Source organism: Pieris rapae, chromosome 9 (genome assembly GCF_905147795.1).
Source record: "Pieris rapae chromosome 9, ilPieRapa1.1, whole genome shotgun sequence".
In the NCBI taxonomy this organism is placed as follows: Eukaryota; Metazoa; Arthropoda; class Insecta; order Lepidoptera; family Pieridae; genus Pieris; species Pieris rapae.
This window is the reverse complement of record NC_059517.1, coordinates 4,437,934-4,461,002: the sequence shown is the minus strand read 5'-3', so window position 1 is coordinate 4,461,002 and position 23,069 is coordinate 4,437,934. Positions and strand designations below refer to the sequence as shown.

General features: G+C 37.3%; 1 protein-coding gene across 3 annotated transcripts; it reads right to left on the bottom strand.

Annotated features, from left to right (window-relative positions):
* On the bottom strand, positions 1-11,291 carry LOC110992089 (acyl-CoA Delta-9 desaturase). 3 transcript variants are annotated; one of them, XM_045629623.1, is made up of 8 exons: positions 11,212-11,291; positions 10,467-10,514; positions 5,217-5,387; positions 4,113-4,243; positions 2,482-2,687; positions 1,302-1,487; positions 896-1,002; positions 1-528 (listed from the first exon to the last, which is right to left on the bottom strand). In XM_045629623.1, exons 3-8 carry the CDS (start codon positions 5,383-5,385, stop codon positions 335-337), a joined length of 993 nt encoding a protein of 330 aa, XP_045485579.1. In that variant the 5' UTR covers positions 5,386-5,387; positions 10,467-10,514; positions 11,212-11,291; the 3' UTR covers positions 1-334. The 3 variants fall into 3 exon arrangements, with proteins under 3 accessions (XP_045485579.1, XP_045485577.1, XP_045485578.1); XM_045629621.1 differs by lacking the exons at positions 10,467-10,514; positions 11,212-11,291 and adding an exon at positions 10,218-10,289; XM_045629622.1 differs by lacking the exons at positions 10,467-10,514; positions 11,212-11,291 and adding an exon at positions 5,914-6,040.
* Between the last annotated feature and the right edge of the window lie 11,778 nt (positions 11,292-23,069).

The window sequence follows — 23,069 nt, the reverse complement described above, 5'->3', positions numbered from 1 at the left end:
TTGAATCATAAGTTCTTTATTTATATAACAGGTGAAAAATGAGCAGGTGGCTCATTTGAGGTTATGCAATTTGGTTGACCATAGACACAATAACAGAAGACTCAAGTGCTTTGCTTACATTTAAATAATTGTTACAGTAATAACACGTCGATCAGTTGGTTTCTTGACTATTTAAAAAAAGAAGAAGGCAGCTTACCTTGTGTGCCCTAAATATCGACTTCAAATAAAAACAACATAAAAATAACTATATCTAATTACAAAGTAAAAAAACTGTTATAGTTAATAAATATGTATTATGAGAACATGTTGTACTGAACTTTTAAAATAATTTAAATTACTTTTTTAAAAAGTGTTCATCGCTTATTATTTGGTTTGTTAAAGCTTCCTCTATGCAGTCGCCAATAGGCTTATTGGTTTTGGCGCTCTCCGCCATAGCGATTTGTAAAGTGCGAGGTTCGAGTGTTGCCAACTTCGTTGCTAGGCCAAGTGCTGCGAATACTTTTATAAAAGTAGTGGAGCACCCCGCATCTGTAATGTAAAACGAGTTACCTACAATGCCTTTGTTGCCAGGAGACAACGATTTTATTATAGAAACATATATTTTTCCTGTAGAAAAAGTAGCGTAAATATGGAATATCACGATTTATAAAATATTTTAGATGAATTTTTTCTTTGTATACTTCAGTTCTGTCCTCTGTGTGTGTCTCTAAATTTGTGAAACGTATGATGACTATAGCTATTATAACTATGAAATATATGGTGTATCTATTAAATAAACTTAAAACAGTCTCTGACCAAAGAAAACATTTTGGAAAACGATTTGGCAGCTGTCAAAAGGTAATAATTACTCTGGATAAATAGAATGTCTAATGAAAATTAATAAAATATTTCTTACCGTATGAGCCGTATTCTCCAGATTTGTAGTCTTTTGCGTAGATGTAGTGGTAGTGTGGCCAAAAAGTTCTATTTAAGACAAACACAAGGTTGCTGTCTGGGGGGAACCTAAAAAAATAGAAATTATTACCTTCTATTGAATGGCAGGCGATATAGGATATTTGAATTGCAATTTTCTTATATTCTTTAGTTATTTTTATGTACAGGAATTAAAAAAATATTTGGTAATATACTGTTAATATAACCTCGATATACTGGTCTGATACCAATTTATAAACTTTAACAATGAAACTGGCTGCTGCCTTCTATTCTTAAGTAATGGGAATTAATAATACTAGATTATCTCATAATATACCTTGCTGGTCTATTAGTGTACCTTAAAAATATACTATGTGCATTTTACTCACTTTTCGCCTTCTTTCAATCCCCATAGTTCTATTCCGCTCTCAATAAGCCAAGAGGCATGTAACACGAGACAGTACCGCAAAAAGCCAATGATAAATATTGCACTTAATACACTGTCATTCCAATATTCGAGAGGGGCGTTTAATGGAAGAAGAATAAATAATATACCGTATAGTATCCAGTAAAACCTAGAAAATAAAAAAAAAGTTATTTTACATAATAACTAAGGGTAATATATGTAATAGATTAAACGAAAATTTATAATTATAGGGACGTATAGCGTTCGGGATGTGGGCTATTACACACTCGTGGTTTCTCTTTCCCAACTGTCAAAACAATGTCTATACCTCACCTTCGGCTGCTCCTCGGCTCGGGTAGACAATTGTCAGAACTGTTCGCAATGACAGGCTTTGTAATGAAATATACTATTTTACGTCTGTTGGCCAAAACGTAAATTAATGCAAGAGAAACGGGAAGTGAAAATAATTTCACTAGTCGCTCAGATGTTATTTCTCTAACATTACTACGTTTCTTACACTACCCATTTATATTGTGACGTTGAAACTGTTTTGAAGCAGGATTCAGGAGTATATAAGACATAGAATATTTTTCCTTCCCAATACCTTAAAATCATGCTCAAGTATTTTGATTCTTATAAACACTGTACTTTTATTGCCTAGCTAAGGCTCTATCCAATGGCTTAAAAGGTTGTAATAACTATAATTACGTGAATACGTTAGTTATTTATTATTTGAGAGCTGTATTTTCCAATTAGTAACTACATAAAAGTATTATATAATTAAAAACATAATTAGTGATGGTGTAACGTTTAGCTTATAATTTTTATAATTTCAAAACAATACACTCGCTTGACGCTAACGAACTTAATATGACTGCGGTATAATAGACTCCCACAAAATATAAAAAAGTACAGGCAGCCTAGCAATATTCAAATTAGGATTAAAAGACCATCTATTGAGTGATCCCAATCTAAGGAAATGAAAGTTTCTTTTTTTTTTTCAAATTGTAGGTAACGTTAGCATATAAGTGTTCTCATGTAAGTGACTAATGTCTATTATGAGAATAAATGTCTTTAAACCTAACCCTGTACTCGGTTTGATTTAGTACTTGAATAAATATTTAAACAGAAACATAAAAACACCAGAAAGTATGATAAAATACCTTTTTTGAAACATGACAATGGAGTCCTTCTCCAGGTCCGACATATCAATAGTGTCCTTGAGAGCTAGTTGATAGGCGCTTAGTTTACGCAGCCTTGTAAGGAAATGTGCGTAAATAAATCCATGTCTTGGATTGTAGGGATCTCCATCAGTTTTGAATTGAGCGTGATGTAACCTGTGATACTGGACCCAGTTGTATATTGAACCCTGTATAGAAAAGAAAGAACTTTTCGCAATTGTGACCTTGTTGGTAGGATTTTACTGCTTATTTAAATTATTTTAGTATATTCTTTGATATATATAACACATACGATGGTTTTATTGGAATAAATTCGTATATTTTAAATAACGGACATGAGGTATAAAACAGCATGAAAATGTGACATCTGACATTGAAATAAACACGGAAATTTTGCAATATGGATTTCATTCTTGGAACTCTGAAATATGATTAAAATTTTTAACATTTTTAAGCATCAATCGAATCTTCGTTTATGACACAGTATAACATACAGACTGTGTTCTCATGTTTTGTTTTGTTTTGCTTTGCTCTATATCATATCTTTATTAGTAAAACCTTTTGTGGATACATCCAATGTAATTATTTTATGTTTAATGTAAAGATGTACCTATCTGTTTTGTTTTCAAATAAATAAATTAGCTAAAAATCTTTATAAAATCGAAGACCAACATCCTCTTTACTAGTGCGGAAGGCGTTTAAGGTAAACCACTTTGTTCGACATTTTGACCTTACTGTGTTTCACCGTGATATTTCATACGTTATTTTGATCGCCAATATTGCTTAATATACAATTATAATCGAAATCGGCATAATTGTGCCACAATCGTGTCGAGTAAAAGGAATCTTATTTGTTTTACTCGACTTTATCATATGGTTGTATAAGTGTAACCTGTTGTGGATGCATCCAGTGTGTTTGTATTGTGTTTTATTTTTGACTTTGTTTTTATTATAAGGATGTCTCTGTTTGGTTTCCGAATAAATAAATAAATAAATACTTATAGTTTGTATGATCAAAATAAAATATACCATTTTGTCTACCAGTTTGACTTCGTTCGCAGTTTAGTGTTCCATTTGAATAAAACTCATAGAATTAGAAGTTCTTATTTTTAGTTTTCTGCCACGTAACAATGATACTAACGCACGTAATGCGATTAGTTTATTAAACACAATTATTTCGGTAAATTCTTAGATTTTATGATGTTGGAAATGTTCCAAGAGTAATATCAAAATTTAAACTAAAGCACACAAGGAACAATAATTTCATGGTCTATTTGGCATTTAATATGCTTAATTCGTTATATAAGGATATATTGAAAATGATAAGTAATATAATTTAATTAAAATTTTCACATTATCATATAATACTTATAATAGAAAGCCGTACAGTATTAAAGATTACGCGCATTTTATTTTTACAAACAATTCGACAAAAGTTTGGTTCATGCTTTTATAATAATTTACTCGCACTAAATCTCGACTAGGATTGGTAATCTAGATCTTAGCCAAAGGTCGATTAACAGTTCTTCATGAACATGCATATTTTAAAACTAGACATATTAATTAGTTGACCTTCGTTTTGGAGGTTAGATAAACATGCACTGCGGAATTACCTGTCCAACTAAAGTTTGACACAGCATAAGGAATATTCTGAGTTCCGAGCTTGCTTTATATGTGTTGTGTGCCCATAGTCTATGTGCTCCAACAGTAGCTCCAAGTGTTGCAAATAATGTAAGGGCGAGAACTGAAAGAAATTTTATTAGCTGCAATTATTTATTTATTTATTTATTAACACTTCGTTGCATTACATAAAAGGAAAAAAATTATTAAACATAATTTAATGAAAAGCAACTGGCGGCCTTCGAGCGAGATCTTCCAGACAACCACCCTAATCTAAGCTAACAAAGGAAAAAATAACTCTGAAAGTAGTCTAGTTCACCTTAAATGACTGAGGAATGAATGAATGATTTTATCTCACCGGTTTACTTTCCGAATCGTTTAGTCGTCGTGATCCACTAACTGATTCTGATATAAAAAGAAAACTATGTGTGGAAGTTATCGGTATTTGCCATCAGTCTGGGAAGATCTTAGAAAGCATTAGGGTTTATTTTTTATTACAAAAGCTTGCAAACCCTCTGCCTACTGCACATAACATACATATTACAATAACGAATGTTTTGTTGTTTCCTGCTTAAGGGAAATTTTGTTGATACACATTTGGTGTATAAACTTAGAAAAGAGAATTTGCTACTTAAATAGAAAATATGTATGTTTTCAAGGTGGTACGACATCAGTGGCTCGTAATAAATCTTTGATTCATTCATCATTTAGAATGTCGATGTCAACTAGAAATTAATTAAATTGCCCATTAATAAGATTTCTCTGGTAACGAAGCGAACGATAAGTGGGCTTAGAACGTTAGTTAAATCGATTATACAAACACTATACACCATACACACAAACGGTAATAGGAGAACTAACATTTAAGCTTACGAGTCAAAGACCGCAGAAATTTGGGAGCAGGATTCATAAGTGTTGTAGCAACACTGAATTATATTTTATATGTTAGCTAAGTATGGTCTAAGTGTAAGATTCGAAGTCCAGACTAAGCGCGACTTACTTCAGTATGTTAAAGACGTTATGGATGACTTACGGGAGTCATGGTTCGCGCTAAGTGTTGACTCTGTATCTTAACTTAAAACTTGTACTTTACTCACGGAATAATATAGTTAGTAATTTTGCTTCTGTGAAGACGAGCCATACGGCGTATATTGACAGCAAGTGGATATGTATGAAGAAAAGTACGGCAGGCCAGTCAGACTCCCGAGTTTTACTCAACTTGCTGAAATCTGTGTGTTGCTTCGTTTCCGTCATGATTGCCGCCATACCTATCACAAAAAATTACAAATTATTTAAAATATATATATAACCGTAATATATGAAAAAATATATTGAGTGTGGCAGATTATGTTTAAGACTAATTAAACTATGTTATAACAATACATGTAATTAATGTTAACGGTGTTCCTAACGATAGGTAACAACATAACACATTGGGTAATTAACATGAACCTTAGGATGAATCAGCTATTTGTAAATGAAAAATATGATTAAGATGCATTCGATAATTTTACAGATATAATTGTTAAATTGAAAAGTATTGCTCTGAATTTATGAAATTCCAAGATGAAGTGATTAAATACGTGAACATAAATTTTCTTCCAAATAGTAATACTTTAAATTTTATTTAAATAACCGGTATTAATAAAGGGTACATATGAAGTCAAAGCTTCTTAAAACACGTAGTTGAAAAATATGTTATTTTAGAAAAATAAATTATCCGTATGAAAGAAAGGGTTCCAAGAGTTCAAATAATTTTTAGCGCTGAGCACAAAATATATATTAAGTACTTACTAGGTTAACAGTCATCTGAGAATGTCAGTATTATCATTCAAGTAACAAATATCACTTAATTCACTCAATAGTCACAACTCAAGACGTCTACATTTACTCTAGATTTCGTTCGAACTGAACAATGATATTGCACTTGTATTCTCAGACTAATAAGGTCATTGTGAATCTACTTATTTCGATTCAAAAGTAACAACACTTGAGTGAAACTATCACGACATTACTTGCTTTACAAGCGATAACTTGATTTAATCCTGTCAAAGAGTATCTAAGAAATGTGTAAAAAGGTTTTACATAAATCGTAATCCCCCGGGACTCCGACGGTATCTACGTATCAGTATTAAATTTATTAATTTAATCAGTGTTACCCTAGGTTTGTTTAGGTCTAGATGCTTGCAGGCTTTACTTTATTAGAAATAATTTAATTCAAATTTGACACAATTTCTTCTCAAGGATTTCATTGCCAAAAACGCGTTCAGGCGAATTCGTATGTCTCCCATTAAGTAAATGCAATTTACCTAACGGGTTAAAAAAAGGTAGGAATTTTATAGTCAACAAACATCTGCAATAGTGGGAATTAATACCATGCTGTGCTGATTTATTATGGTATTCTTACTACTAAATTGAGTGGCTTTTTCCATTATTAACGAGGTAAATTATATGATTAAAATTAAGCAAACCAATATTTCAAATTATAAGTTCATTATTATAAGAATAAACTGCACATATTGTATGTTTAGTATTTTACGTGGGTTTGATTAAATTAATGAAAATTTAGCAAATTTTACCGAACTAATAATAAACTCTCGTTGACTGAGTGTGGAGAGTTATAAAAAAGAAATCCATTTTAGGATTGGTCCTCAGATTTCTGTATCTGTTTCTGTTTCTGTTATCAGCTTCCTGTGCCAGACGCACGCCAAAGATTGTTTGGGTCTAATGTAAGCCAGTTTCTTCACGATATTTTTGTTCACCGTTCGAATGTTAAATGCGCACATAAAAAGAAAGTCCATTGGTGTACAGAAGGAGATCGAACCTACGACCTTAGGGATGAGAGTCGGACGCTGAAGCCACTATGCCAACATTGCTCTGAGTGTTATATAGTAAAATAAACAATAAAATACAGTTAAGTTACTATCTATATCAACATTTTTTAAACAAATTACTTTAATTTTAAGATTTGTTAAATAGTAGTAATAAATGTTTTGCACTTACGAACATTGTAATTTGTGCGGACAGTATATTATATAATATTGATTGCCTGACTAGTGTTGAAGCCTCGACATTGAATATTGTAGAATTATAGTATATTAATCATAAGATTTGAATAAGATCAGTAAATTTAATTATATAAAAGCAAAGTATTTCACTAGTTCTAATATTTAGTATAATGCAACCTTCGGGGTGTTTCGATCGATATCGAAAAATAATTACAGTCGAGTTAAAGAGGTTGATATAGAAAACAATGCTACGCTAACATTGCTCTCAATTTACACATCTTCATTGAGATTCCAAGGTGATTTAATACAATTATCGGTAGAATTATTTTAATAAGTTTCATTTATTTAGCACGAATATTATGACAGCCTGACACCGCATGAATAGAGTTATAAATTATGCAGAAGGATTTTTTTATAATTTTTATATTTATACGACAGAATTTCTTTCTATAATTAATGTATATTTTTATAATAAATTTAATTTGAATAAGTGTAATAAATAAACTTATAATTTTTTGAATTTGAATAGATAAAGCAAATTCCGTTTTAAGGATAATAATTATATAAAGTGTCAATATTTATACTATTACTAAACAAATGTCTACAAGTAAAACGTAATTTTAAGTATTATTATTACGCTTTGTATTATAAATGACTCTGAATGTTACCCTTAATCTCGGGGAAAAAATACGTCTGAGATGTATGACTAGTCGGTTACCCTGATTGCCTGCTGGGTATTAAGATGACTACAGACTACAGAATGAGATATTTGTATTATAATAAATATTGACAATAATAAATATATTATTGCTACTGACTATCAGATTTAGATTATCCACCGGCAAATAGTTTAATAAGTAATATAATGTTTGAATTAACTCTGTATCAGTGGTCATTGGTATAAACTAAAAATTTAACTACGAATGTACAAAAAGTAGAAAATGTCGACGAAGGAGAGGATAATTAAAATAATAATATTTTGATCAGGAATTACTTTAAAATTGATTATAGCCAGGTAAATAACGCTTCAGGTTATGCAATACCTACGAACCCTAATACAAGCTAAATATAAATTGTAGTTACTATACATTTGATTATTATGATTACTGAGAAGCAGCCAAATATAGCTTTATAAATTTAACCTTATTCTATTGTTTCTTATACACCGACGCTGGTACCCGCGTTAGAACATTCATGTATTGTGGATGATCAGGCTCAGACAGAAAAGAATATAAAGTTGTATTTACAAATATCTAGCTAAAGAAAACCTAATAAAAATCAACAATTTTGATAAATTAGAGTTTGCGTGAATAGGCATATGAAAATGTCTCCCTTCTCCGTAGACTGGATCCCTTAAACCACCACAAGTAATCATCTGTAGCTCAGTAATCGAGTTCCGGTAGCAAGCATTTTATGATGCCCCTGTAGTTTTTAACCCGACAATTTAAACACCTCGGAATTAGGCATATATATAATGTTATTGTAAAGGGAGCATACCGATAGAGCGTTTGTAAAATTACGATAATTCAAAGGTCAATGTAAAGTATTGTATGTTAATTGCTAATGAAATAACTGCTCTTTGATAATCCATAGTCCAGAATTATATTCAACGACTGTATGACGTTGTTAGTTCTTACAATACAATACAGCTATTTCTAAAATTAGTAATTATATTTTCAGTACTTAAGTACGTATTATGTAGTTTTAAGTACAGCTTAAATATATATATGACGGAGAGATAATAACCTATAAAATTAGTACAGACGATCAAAAAGTCGCTAATTTGTAGATCTATTAATACTGGCAAATGAAATAAATTTTATAACTGTTTAGAACTAATTTGCTTTTGATGTTACTAAATGAAAATTGTAGCTGATTCCCGACATATACACGTGTGAGTTTATAGAGGTGTGTGGCTAAGAAGAAGGGATCTCTTGCACAACTAAAGCGATTGTAAACTTTTCGACCCCTGAAAGATAAGGGAAAATCTATATATTCAATACATTTTTTTTAAAAATACGTAGTGATTCGTGGCTTATATTTTGTTGGCAACATGACGTGCTTATACATATAGTAATACCGAGTTAATTATTGGTACAAACTTCGTAAAATGAGAAATAGTTTGGAAAATGCATGAGAAACGTGAAACATTTTCAGAAAGGAATTTTTCGCTATATCTCTGTTGAAAAAAATTTTCATATTACTCAGTCAGTTACAAATCAAATTATTATTTCAAACAGAATTTATTCTACACATAGCCACAGTTAATTATTATTATATAAAAAGGGAGGCATTAAGGTATATCAAAATCTTTCGTTACATTATGTAGCGTAATATTATTAGGAAGAACCACTTTAAAAAAAACAAAAACTGCTAAATAATACGTTAAAGAAACAGGAAGACATGATTTATATAATAATATAATGGACGTGGAAATATTTGACGGTTAACAGTGTGCAATTCCATGTGCATATGGAGGTCAAATTTCATTTACATCAGCGTTATTATGGGTTTTGTAATATCAATTGCATTGATATAAGCGTAAATTTTAAGCAGTTGCATCCAAATACAATTTTAAAGAATTTGAGACTTATTTATGTCTATCATCTACACTTAATAAAAAATAAATTATTAATGCTATAATTTATTAGAAAAAACGTAAGCTTACTTAATTAACTTAACTGCTAAAACTTAATTTCGCACTACCGGAAATTATATTTCAAATAAATATTCAGAGACGCTAAGGTCGCTGATATGCATCGTAACATTTTTAAAATAAAAATAAAATAAATGGTAGAACAAATGATAACAATTTTAAGCAACTGCCTCTACGATGTTCGAGAATAAAAGTATTTTAACAAACACAGTACTTTTTTTTTTGTGATAGACAAGAAGCTAAGAACGTATCTTTACTCGTAAATAATAAGACAATGAGATTTAAACGATAAAGCTAAGTCAGTCTAAAGTAGCTGTAAAAATCTCAAGAGTCACTTACACAAAGCACAAATTAATAAAATGATTTAATGTCCAGCGCCTCATATTCTAAATACGAAACATCATATGAAGTATGTTGGTGTATTTTATACTCACAATGTCACTGTGTGTTGAAGCGATCACCTTCTGTTGTAAAAGCAATTCGATGACTGGCAATTTGAAACATTTTCATTTTACATATTCATGATACAATTTAGGGTTCAATAACATAAGTTTTAATAACTATAATTGACGATTTAATATTAATTTAGTGTGCAATAAAGTGCAAGCTTTCCATTACCTAATTTGTATCTGTTAGAAATATTTGAGTATAAAATAAATAAATAATTTACGTATATTACTTACCAGGATAGTACAATGAGAATGTGTAGGCTTTAATCCACAAAGACGAAGCTGCAGACAAAATTTAATCGCACATATATTCAAACTTCATATAGTACCTAATTGTATACTGAACAATTTAACGTTAGGATAGACAACAGTATTATTCGAAAGCCAAAAAATATTTAAAGGATATCACAAAATCTACACGTCGGCTGTTCATGAATAAAACTTACGTAATACGATGTTAAAATGTTAATACATATAATACAAGATTTATTTGCGGAAGGCCAAGTTCAGTGGAATAAATGTCAATTCCAGTACAGTTAGGAAATTTATATAGGCTTTCATGAATAAAATTACGTGCTAGTGAGTGAGTGTGACGAAATTTAATTAGTTATATTTTGTTCTAGTGCAGACTAAACTACTGCTTTGTTGCGACCTATTATTACATGACCCACATGTTTATTTATTTAAAGTACACGAGCATATCTATGTGTAAGATTTGGGAACCCTTTTAAGTAAAAGATACCTGTGTCAGGGTTCCCAGCTCTTCCATAACAAACCATAATTCTAAACCCCATCGGCTGCGCGCAGCGAGTCGAGCGTAATAATACCTCTTCGCGCGCTGCAGCGCCCACCAAGGGCTATTTATTAAATAAATTAATTATAGGTGATCAGCCTTTTGTGTTCGCATCGTTGGTTTTTGAATGGCATTTACGAATCTACAAGGCTTTCGCGGCATGTTTTCCTTCACCTTACGACTTACAAGTATTAATTGCGTCGTAAAAAAATCCCTCGGTGCACAGTTGCGGTTTGAATGCACGACCTTCACAGTTGTGAGTCTGCTTACACTAAATAACTTGATTTTAATATGTTTACGTTAGTTATGCAACCTAACCTTACATTACACTAATTAAAACGAAGAATTTAACATAATATTGCGGTATCACTTAACATCAGGTGAGCCTCCTGCCCGTTTGCCCCCTGTTCTATATAAAAAAAAAGAATAAAAAGTGTTGGTTCTGGTCGAGGAAGATACATATATGCTTGTGTGATCTTTGTGCACCGTAAATTCCTGAATATTCATCGATTAGAACCATAACGTTCCGAAATCGGGTAACGCCACGTTTTCGTTTGCAATTCCTTGGTGAATCAGTTATGCAAGGAATTTCTAGAAGTTGTTTTGATAAGTTGGGCACTTTTAAGGAAACAATTCGACTACAGCTTTGCGATAGCGAACCGGTTTTTGTGCAGGCGAGGCCATTGCCGTAAGCGCTTCACGCGTGAGTTAAAAATGAGCTAGCAGCTAGCTCATCTGCAGACACACAAATTCATATCAATCGTACTAGTGGTTAAGAATTGATGAGTTATTTGATAAGGCAAGGGTTTATGTTTTATGTGTTTGCAGTTTATGGAAGCTGATTTAACACATGCGTAAGAGCAGTGTCTTATATCTGAGGAATGACAGTCTGCCTGTTACTTTTGATTACCATCGTAATGGCTTTAAATGTATAACAGAAAATAATCAAAATTTTTTGCGATGTTTTTGCGTTGTAAACAGTGAGTAGGTAGATATTATGGAACCTTTTAATATATGCAGTCTGCCTGTATAAGTGTACTTGGTTATCTATATGAATAAAGTTATTTTGAGTATATTGTGTCGGGCGAAGTCTGTTTGAGGTATATTTTTTGCAGTTGCTCTTCCTTGATTGCAGCAAGCCGGTTGATAGTGATGGGCGCGCATATGAATTAACGATTGAATTTGTGCGATCGGTGGACAACGGTTGAGCCTATGCTTTCGCGTTTGCCTTTTTTCTCAAGAGGGTCGATTTGCAGATACGATAAATTATCTTAAATTAGTTTGTCTGAGGTTGAGGTTCATGAGAGACAAGCTTAATCAATAAAACAATCAGACTACCAGGCCAAGTTTGAACGTGGAAAATTCTCCAGATGTTCTGTCAGGCCGTCATGCCCGGTGGTCGATCCTGCAGCCCATCCACAACGCCGTATGAGACCACAGTGTCGCCGATGACGCTTCAGCCGGGTAACAGAGGTTCATGCATCCTAAAGAAGGGATGCTGCTGCATCCTTGCAAGCATTGTAACTTTTTTTTTTTTTTTTTTTTTTTTTTTTTTTTTTGAGGTGGAAATGCACTTCTGCAGGCCCGCATCAAGAATCGAACTTAACGCGGGGACTGTGGGGCTGGATCTACACTCAAAACCCTCTGCTATTCAGAGGGGTAGCGAGACCCTACCCACTAAAACCACCTCAGCCCATCACACGCCCTTAAGATGGGCCCTCGGGGTTCGCTAGGCATTCTACCCAAGGGACCCTGGCTTATATCCGACATAGAGAGCTAATCATGACCTGCGGTTCCGGGCTACTCGAGGTCGAGCCCCCAACCTTGAACCACCGGTCCTTCTACAATCATCCCCAGACCTCTCCCTCAGTCGCTCAGCTGCCTCCTTCTGCAGCATTACATGCTCACAGAAGGAGACCATTGCACTCCAGGCCTCCTCGCTCCCTAGCATGGCTATTATAATTCCCGGTAAAGTGAGGTCCGCCCCTATAACCGATACCAGGTCATGACGCTCCCTTGTCCAGGTGACACACTCAGCCACAGTATGCTCCGCCGTGTCATTTGGAGCGCCGCAGTGGTGGCACAACGGATGTATCTCCCTTCTAGGCACCTTATGAAGATACCGACCAAAGCATCCATGCCCAGACAATATCTGCGATAGCCGAAACGTCACAGCACCCCAATGTCTATTCACCCAGTCTTTTAGGACTGGGCGGATTGCCCCTACCGTCAATGCACCAGCGCGGGGCGTAGCAAGATCGTCAGACCACCTTTTAAAAAGAATGTCTCTGGCATGACGCCTCACATGCCCCGCTATTTCCCCCCATGTGACGTTCCCGCTATCCATTACCTCGGCCTTCGCGCGGTATGAGGCAGCAATCACTTCTACCTCCCGCTCCCAAGGAGGAGTACCAGCTAACACACAGGCCGCCTCAAACGATACTGTACGGTAGCAGCGAGCTGCCCGAGCCGCGATCACTCGCTGCGGCCTCCGTATAAGCATACGGTTCGTCCGCCTGCTCAGCGCGTCGTCCCAAATGGGGGCCCCGTACAGGGCCATACTGCGAATGATTCCGCAGTACAGCCGGCGCACGCTTTGGCATGGGCCTCCAAGGTTAGGCAAGAGCGTGCCAAGTGCTCCTGCCGCCCTCACAAGTCTCCCCTCGAGAGATTTAAAATGGGGCTCGAAATTCCAGCGACCATCTAAAACAAGACCAAGATATTTCATGGAGGGGGCTACCGGAATCCTAAGGCCTTCAATCACCAATGCCGCCCCCGAAGGAGGACCCATCTTTGGGCCATGAAATAGCAGGGCTTCCGTTTTGTCAAGGGACACCTTGAGACCCAGGGCCTGGATCCGCCTAACAACAAGCCTTGTACCGGCCATCGCAAGCTGAGCCACCTCCCCAAATGACCCTCCGCTCGCTACGACTAGAGTGTCGTCTGCATAGCAGAAGAGGCGCATCCCAGGAAGCAGTGCACCTCGCAGCACCCAATCATAGCTAATATTCCACAGAAACGGTCCAAGAACTGATCCCTGTGGAACTCCGCACATCACTGGATAGCGAACGATTTCTCCCTGTCCGTTCACAATAGCGACCTGTCGTCCTTCCAGATAGCTCCCTACTATTCGGCGCAAGTACAGGGGAACCTCGAAAAATTTAAGGGCCTCTCTGATCACGCCAAATGGAAGGCTATTAAAGGCATTGGCAATGTCGAGAGACACTGCTAACGCCCTCCCACCCCGCTCGACTACACTCTTGGTGTGCTGTTTTAGGTCCGTGAGAGCATCGATTGTAGAGCGACCAGCCCGGAAGCCATATTGGGCTTCGTCCAGGTCCGGCCCGACGATCGAGAGGTGACGGCCCAAACGAGAGGCAATAATCCATTCCAACGCCTTACCAGCTTCGTCTAAGAGAATTATGGGCCGGTAAGCTCCAGGGCTGTTCGGCGCACGACCTTCCTTTCGGATGAGACACAATTGGCCCTCCTTCCATGCTATCGGGAACCGTCCACTACGTAGACATAAGTTAAACAGACCCCGAATGGTTTCCCCCATGTGGGGAAAAGTTACCGCTAAGACCCTAGCATGCAAGCCATCTGGACCTGGTGCCTTCTTTCTGCTCTTCAGGCGACAAAGTATGGACTCTATTTCTGGGTCAGTCACCTCAGGAGCTTGCTCTCTATCGACGTCCCCCACCACCACCGAGGTCACCATTCTTGGAAGGACGATGTTCGGAGGCAAAGGGAAAAGCCCCGAGATCACATTATCAAGCAAGGTGGGCTCAAGAGTCTCTGTTAGTGGAGCCCCTGCGCCCTTCAGCCTTTTCCGAGCTGCTCGGTAAGGGCGCCCCCAGGGATCACTGTCTAACTCCTTTAAGAACATTTTATGTGCCTCGTTCTTGGCGTCTAAGATGGCCACCTGAAGAACCTTCTTGTGTCTACAGTAGGCCAACCGCAATCCCTCTCTGACCTGCGGATCATCACTTCTTCGTCGGCAACTCCTAAGATAAGTCCTCCTAGCACTACTACATACCCTGCGAAGCTCTTCGATTTCCCGAGTCCACCAGTAGACTGCCTTCCGCAGAGGTGGCGGTCTCCACTTAGGCATGGAGGCGTTGCACACCTCAGTCATGTTCCGTTGGAGTCTGCGGACGCCTTCTTCTACGCATTCAACCGGGGTTGAATCCGCACACCACGCCTGAACAATGGCAACCTCTTCCGCTCGCTCCCGGTTAAGTCGACCAACAGTCCAACGCGGAAAAGTCCGACGACTGGTCCGCGACCTCAGAGGTGGTCCTAAAGAAGCATTTACGACAAACCTAATGTAACGGTGATCTGAAAACGTCTCCAAATCCCTCATTACCTCCCATCCAGACAATCTCCATGCGAAGTTTGAGGAAGCAAGCGTGACATCTACCCGTGACACTCCCTGTGGTCGTACACATGTAGGCTCCGTCCCCCTATTTATAAATATAAGCCCTAACTCCGCCGCCCACTCCTCCAGAAGCGGCCCCCTTGGGTTTACAGAAGTGTCACCCCAGGCGGTGGACCTAGCATTTAAATCTCCCATCAGGATAACTGGCCTGGGCAAGGCCCGCTGGATCGCACGACCCAAGTCACCAATAAAGCTTTCGAAATCTCTAAGCGGCTTGTTAGGGGAGAAATAAGTGCCTATTACCGAACAAAGCCCCCAGTCAACCATGACAAACCCAGGCCCCCTTTCTCTAAGGGTAATAGCCATATCCATCGGACTTACGATAACAGCCACCACCCCCAAAGTGTCTCCCATCCAGTGGCTCCGCTGAGCCACGTAGTGTCTAAAAATGTATATACAGTCCACTGTTAGTTCAAATAAAAGTGTCAGATGATTCGCACGTCTTTAATTGCAAATGAATCATTTCAAGACCCTCAATCATTTAACAAAGAATATTCAACTATAATTCCTTAACATATGGTCCAAAATCGAGCCGGATAACGTCGCTATTGTTCAATAGTTGGCGAACAGTGAGAACAATAGATGCTTGCATTCCTAAGCGATAAGGAATAGTTGGAAGGATTTTTAGTGATCAGTGTTTCATTACAGTGTAATAAAAGTGAATCTAACCTAAAACAAAGAACTAAAATACGTTATATACACCATACTGTGAAATACTTTTACGTTGGGCTGTGTTCAGTTTTTTCAGTGTGTCTGAGTAATCGGATAATTACGAACTACGCTCAAGGTCATAGTGTACAATGGAGGGTCTCTTTGAGTATCAATTTAAGTTATTGGAGACATTAAGAAGTGCAGAAAAGAATTATAGGAAATCACCGAAAGACAGAATAAAAATATCATATATAGAAACTCGATTAGAAGTTTTAGAACAATTATGGCGGGACTTTAAGGAAGGACACAAAAGTTTGATCTTAAAAATTTCTAAGGACGAAGAAAAGGAAAGTACCTATTTTAAAGGAAACTTTTGTGACATATTCGACGAATTATATATTCAGTATAAGTCCACTATGAAAGAGGACTTACAACAGTTAATCAAACAGCAGTCACCTTTAACGCATACTTCAATGGCGGGTGGCGACGAACAGAGGTTATTAAATGATATTAAACTGCCGTCAATACAAATACCGAAGTTTGGAGGTAGATATGATGAATGGACAACCTTTTATGATCTATTTTGTTCTATAATTCATAATAACAAGTCATTAACACCGGTGCAGAAACTACATTATCTGAAAAGTAATTTAACGGGTGATCCAGAACTATTAATACGCAACTTTTCGACTACGGACGCAAACTACGATGAGGCGTGGAACCAGTTAGTGAAGCGCTATAATAATAAACGGTTGAATTGCAATGCTATTTTAAGAACTTTATTTACACAGAAGATTATATCTACGGAGACATCAAGTTCAATCAAACAATTGTTAGACACCACGTCCATATGTTTAAAAACTTTGCAAAATCTAGGTGTGAATACTGACACTTGGGATATGATTATCAACTATTTAGTGATATCAAAAATGGACCATGAATCAATAAAGAGATGGGAACAACAACTTAGTTTAAGTAATACCGAATTACCTACTTGGACAGAACTGCGGGATTTTTTAGAAGCTAGATTTCGGTCATTAGAAATGATAGACAGTCACGGAGTAAAATCAGCATACCCTAAGCCTGTTGTTACACCTATTGCTAAACATAAGTCGTTTCATTCTGGTATACACAAGGATGTGAAAAAGCAGGAAGTCAAATGTGTGTTATGCAATGGTGAACACTACATCTATTATTGTAAAGAGTTTGCAGGCATGTCTACAAAAGAGAAGCAAGAGATCGTCCAGCAGAATAAATTATGTTTTAATTGTCTTGCTCCATCACATTCAGTAATCAAGTGTCGTCAGCCAACGAGTTGCAGAAAATGTGGGCGTCGTCATCATTCACTGCTGCACTACGAGAGAGATCGAGACACGGTGACTACGAGTGAAGGAGAATCCACGTCGACAGGTACCATATCTGAGCAAAACAAAGGTAAGCTTGATTCTAAAGTAAACAATGTACATTTTGTAACTAACTTTTCCAAGGAAAATCAAAATAGTGTCCTACTAGCTACTGCCGAGGTATTAGTAGAGAGTAGGAATGGTTACAAACATATTATTAGAGCATTATTAGACCAAGGGTCGCAGGCATCGTTTATATCTGAAGCTACAGTACAATTACTGAATCTTACGCGCCGATCAGTAAGTGGTTGGGTGTCAGGTGTGGGAGAGGGGCAACTGAGAATCAAATACATGGTTTCACTTAGCGTGAAATCTCGCCACGATCCTGAGACAATAATACGAGTGAATGCATATGTGTTGCGTTCAGTAACAACACTTTTGCCTACTACCAAACTTAGTGCTCCTGAATGGTCAGACCTAGAAACTTTAGAGTTGGCTGACTCAGCCTTTAAAACACCTGGAAGAATTGACATTCTTTTGGGAGCAGACGTATACAGTAACATTCTTTTAGATGGTGTAATCAAACATCCTAGGGGCAACTTATTAGCACAGAGAACATGCCTAGGTTGGGTGTTATCAGGAAAACTGCCTCAAGAAACGGTTTCTTTGGAAACAAATGTTGCAAGTTTGCATGTTCAACTTAAAGAAGACGAGATGCTCAAGAAGTTTTGGGAAATCGAGAACGAACCTAACACTATAGGAAAGAGGCTATCAAAAGATGAGGAATTTTGTGAAAATTTTTATGATAGAACAACTATAAGAGATGAAGACGGAAGATTCGTGGTTAAACTACCATTTAAGACTAGAAATCCACAGTGTAGGCAAGGAAATCTTAAAGAAATTGCTACTAAGAGGTTTGAAATATTAGAGAAAAAATTATCAAGAAACCAGAAACTAAAAGAAGAATACCATAAAGTCATGAACGAATATTTAAATTTAAATCATATGGTTGAAATAAGCCATAAAGAAATTGATAGTCCCACTGCAGTATATCTCCCGCACCACGCGGTACTTCGAGAAGACAAGGAGACGACGAAACTTCGTGTAGTGTTTGACGCTTCGTGTAAAGGAGTGAATAACGTTTCTCTAAATGATGATCTACATATTGGTCCTAAATTGCAGCAAGACTTGCGACACATACTGATGAGATGGAGGCTTTATAAAATATGCCTTACTGCAGATGTAATTAAAATGTATAGAATGGTGAGGGTGTCAGAAGATGATACTAATTATCAAAGAGTTCTATGGAGATTTAGTCCGAGTGAGCCTATAAAACATTACAAGCTTTCAAGATTAACATTTGGGACAGCATGTGCGCCCTATCTCGCAGTGAAGTCACTCCAGAGATTAGCTGATGATGAACAATCGAAGTTCCCTGTTGCTGCTCATATAACTAAACATGATTATTACGTCGATGATTTAATGACGTCGTGTGAAACAGTTGCTGATGCAATTAATATCTATAATGACATGAGTAAATTAATGAATTCAGGAGGATTTGAACTCCAAAAGTGGAGCAGTAATAGTAAAAATGTGCTAAAATATATTGGTGAGAATAAACGAGACGATCATGAACTGCCTCTGAAGGTGAATAACCTAGTTAAGGTATTAGGGGTGAGTTGGAATAGAGACATAGACAAATTCGTATATACTCTAAATGTTCCTATAGTCACAGAACCTATAACTAAACGACAGATTCTCTCAGAAGTAGCAAAACTATATGACCCTTTGGGATGGATAGCCCCTGTTGTTGTTATAGCAAAGTTAATAATCCAGAAGTTATGGCTAACTGGATTAGATTGGGACAGCACTATTACAGGAGATTTACTGAAGGAATGGATAAAATTTAGAGAAAATTTGATACATATTAAATGCATTAATATACCGAGGTGGCTACGTTATTCTTCTACATCTAAAGCAGAGTTACATGTCTTCGCAGATGCTTCACAGACAGCATATGGTGCAGCAGTATACATGCGAGTCATTGAAGGAGATAAAGTTTATGTCAATTTAATATCAGCCAAAACCAAGGTTGCACCTATTACGAAACAAATTTCAATACCTCGGTTGGAATTATGTGGTGCTGTGTTAGCAGCAAAGCTTATTTCTGAAATATCACAAGTGTTAAACATATCTAAAGAACACTTAAATGCATGGACTGATTCAACCATAGTCCTGGCATGGCTAAAGGGAGGAGCTAGTCGCTGGAACACGTTCGTAAGTAACCGTGTGTCTGAGATACTAAATATTTTAAATTACGAACAATGGAAACACGTTGCTTCTGAGATGAACCCAGCTGATTGCGCGTCAAGAGGTCTGAGTCCGTTTGAATTACTGTCTCACGCTCTATGGTGGGAAGGTCCACAATGGTTAAGAAGCAAGAATATTCAAATTGAAGATTTAGATATTGGTGATACAAATGAAGAAGAAAAAATAGTTACAATGAAGATTATAGAAAAGAATGAAAATTTTGAATGGAGTAAATTTTCTAATTTAGTAAAAATGTTGAAAGTCATATCATATTGTAGAAGATTTGTAATGAGAAAAGAAGATCGAAAACTCTTACCTAAATTTATAACAGTCACAGAAATCAATAAAACACTAGAAGTTTGCATAAAGCAAGTACAACAATTTGCATTTGGTGAAGAAATAAAAGTTATAGCTAATGGAAAAGAGGTGCCTAAAAGGAGTGTGTTACGCACTCTTTGTCCCATTTTCGACGATAATGGAATTTTAAGGGTAGGCGGTCGAATAAGCATGGCCAACGAAAGCTATGATGCAAGACACCCCATTATTATACCTGCCAAGTCTCACCTTGCTAATTTATTAGTTTCGGATGCACATGAAAAGACTTTGCATGGTGGTCCTCAAATCATGCTAAACTTTCTACGTTCAAAGTATTGGATTATACGAGTTCGAGATCAGGTCAAGAAGTACTATCGTAAATGCATTACCTGTTTGAGGTATTCAAAGGCGGCAAGAGTACAGCTCATGGGTCAGCTTCCGGATGCCCGACTTAAGCCAAGTAAACCATTTTTAGCAACCGGCGTTGACTATGCAGGGCCAATTCATATTAAATTTTCTCCAGGACGAGGAGCTAAGACCTACAAGAGTTATATCTGTCTCTTCGTATGTATGGTAACGCGAGCTATACATATTGAATTGGTCACTGATTTGACTTCTAAGGCTTTTATTGCAGCTTTTCGAAGATTTGTCTCTAGGCGTGGTTATTGTCGAGATCTTTATAGCGACAATGGAACAAATTTTGTTGGTGCCAATAAGCAATTGCGAGACATGTTTGATCGGTCTAAATCAAACATACCTAATGAGATTGCGGAATTACTTACATTTGAATCAACAACATGGCATTTCATTCCACCTCAAGCACCAAATTTTGGAGGCATTTGGGAAGCCGGAGTGCGGTCTGTTAAAACTCATTTGAATAAGGCAATAGGTGATAATCTAATGACGTATGAAGAACTGGCTACTGTTCTGTCACAGGTTGAAGCTTGTATAAATTCTAGACCTATTTCATTGCTTAGTGACGTAGCAGATGACCCTCTCCCATTAACCCCAGGTCATTTTTTAATTGGTGAACCTATTGTAAATATTGTTGATGACATATCAGTTGTGAATTTTAATGTAAATCTTAAAGAAAGATGGTATTTAATGCAGAAAATTGTTGTTAAATTCTGGCAAAAATGGACTAAAGAATATTTGTTAAATTTAAGTCAGCGATATAAGTGGAATTCGAAACTTGAAGAACCTTGTATAAATGATATTTGTATTGTTAGAGAAGATAACTTGCCACCATGTAAATGGTTATTAGGGAGAATTGTAGAAAAACATACCGGTCCTGATAATATTACTAGAGTTATAACAATAAAATGTAAGAATGGCCTTATTAAAAGACCTTTAAGTAAAATAAGTATACTTCAAAAATAGATTTAGATTTTAGTTACTTCATGGTGGGCGGCAAGTTTGCTTCAATTTAAAATGTATAATATTTCTTTCTTGTCTGTAGATATGGTTTGAATTCTTTACCTTGTTTATTTTTATTGATTAGCTTTTATGTTTACCTTAACATGTTATTTTTTTTGTTTGTTATAAAGGTAATTAATAAAATTTTGTCTTAACTCTTTGATGTTGAAAGGACTCGTCCTTGGTGGGCGGAATGTCTAAAAATGTATATACAGTCCACTGTTAGTTCAAATAAAAGTGTCAGATGATTCGCACGTCTTTAATTGCAAATGAATCATTTCAAGACCCTCAATCATTTAACAAAGAATATTCAACTATAATTCCTTAACACGTAGTATGGTTCAGAAACAACCGCAACTTTCGCCCCCAGCTCCGCCATGGACTGCAAGAACAAGTCTTGCGCCGCAGCGCAATGGTTTAGGTTCCCTTGTAGAAAGCTGGTGCAATTTCTATCCATATTAATCAGACATTGCACCAGACTCCCCAGGGATGAACACCTCCGGCGAAGAATGCTCCGCAGCCACAATAAAACCCCCTTTGCTAATCGGTGGAGGCTTGCAAGCCCGTCCACCCATTTTATGCCCCGCTGGTACTCCAGCCGAAGCACAGACCACGCAATGTGCCTGCAAACCGCAATCACCAGCCTTATGTCCAACCTTCCCGCACCTATAACAGGCCATTCCTAAATCCACTTCTGATGTACACACTTCTCTTGTATGCCCCAGTCGCATGCATTTAAAACATCTTAGAGGTCGTTCTTCGCGTATCTCTACTCTGGCCGAGCTCCACCCAATAAGAAGCCTCCCTTCGGCTACCTTCTTGGCAGCAGAGATGGGACATAAGATAAATATGTCCCCCATACCATTGTCACGCCTAAGAATTTGCCCGGGCTTTATTTGGTGAGCAGAGCAACCACCCTTAGCTGCCACGGCTGCCACCACCTCCTCAACGGTAATGCTGTCGTCGAGGTCTCGGATGTAAAGATCCGCACATTTGACGGGTCTCTCCACCCGAGCCACGTCCGCCAGCACCTCCCGAAGGCTCGCCGCGAGGCGGTCGGCCTTTTCCCCCCTCTGGGAACCCGGGATTTCTAGCATCCGCGCCCCTGTAGCAGTTGTACGCACGCTCACCCTTTCAATGCCCAAACCTGTCAGGCTGATGTCCTGCTTGGCTCTGGACAGAAGGGCGGCGTACGTGTGGCCCCTTTCTGCCGCCTCCTTCCGCAACGTTAGAACAACAGCAGCAGTAGTAGGCTCCACGAGCGTCCGCGTAGTATTGCGCTCAGCCTGCCCATACTTTACACCCCCAAGACCATTTTGCCTCAGACCAGGTTTTGCTTGGGATAGTCCTCCAACTGGCAGCCTCAATGGTTCAGGAGGCACGGCCTTCACCAGGGGCGTTGCAGAGGATGCCACACCAGATGTCCCGCAAGTGTGTTTAGATGTGGAAACCGCCTTTGATTTCTTTCCCTTTTTCCCCGTCACCGTCGACCAATTCTCAGTCACCTCCATGACAACATTGCCTACCTCAGATGTCTCCCGCCGCGCAGCAAGCCCCTCGACTCCACCAAA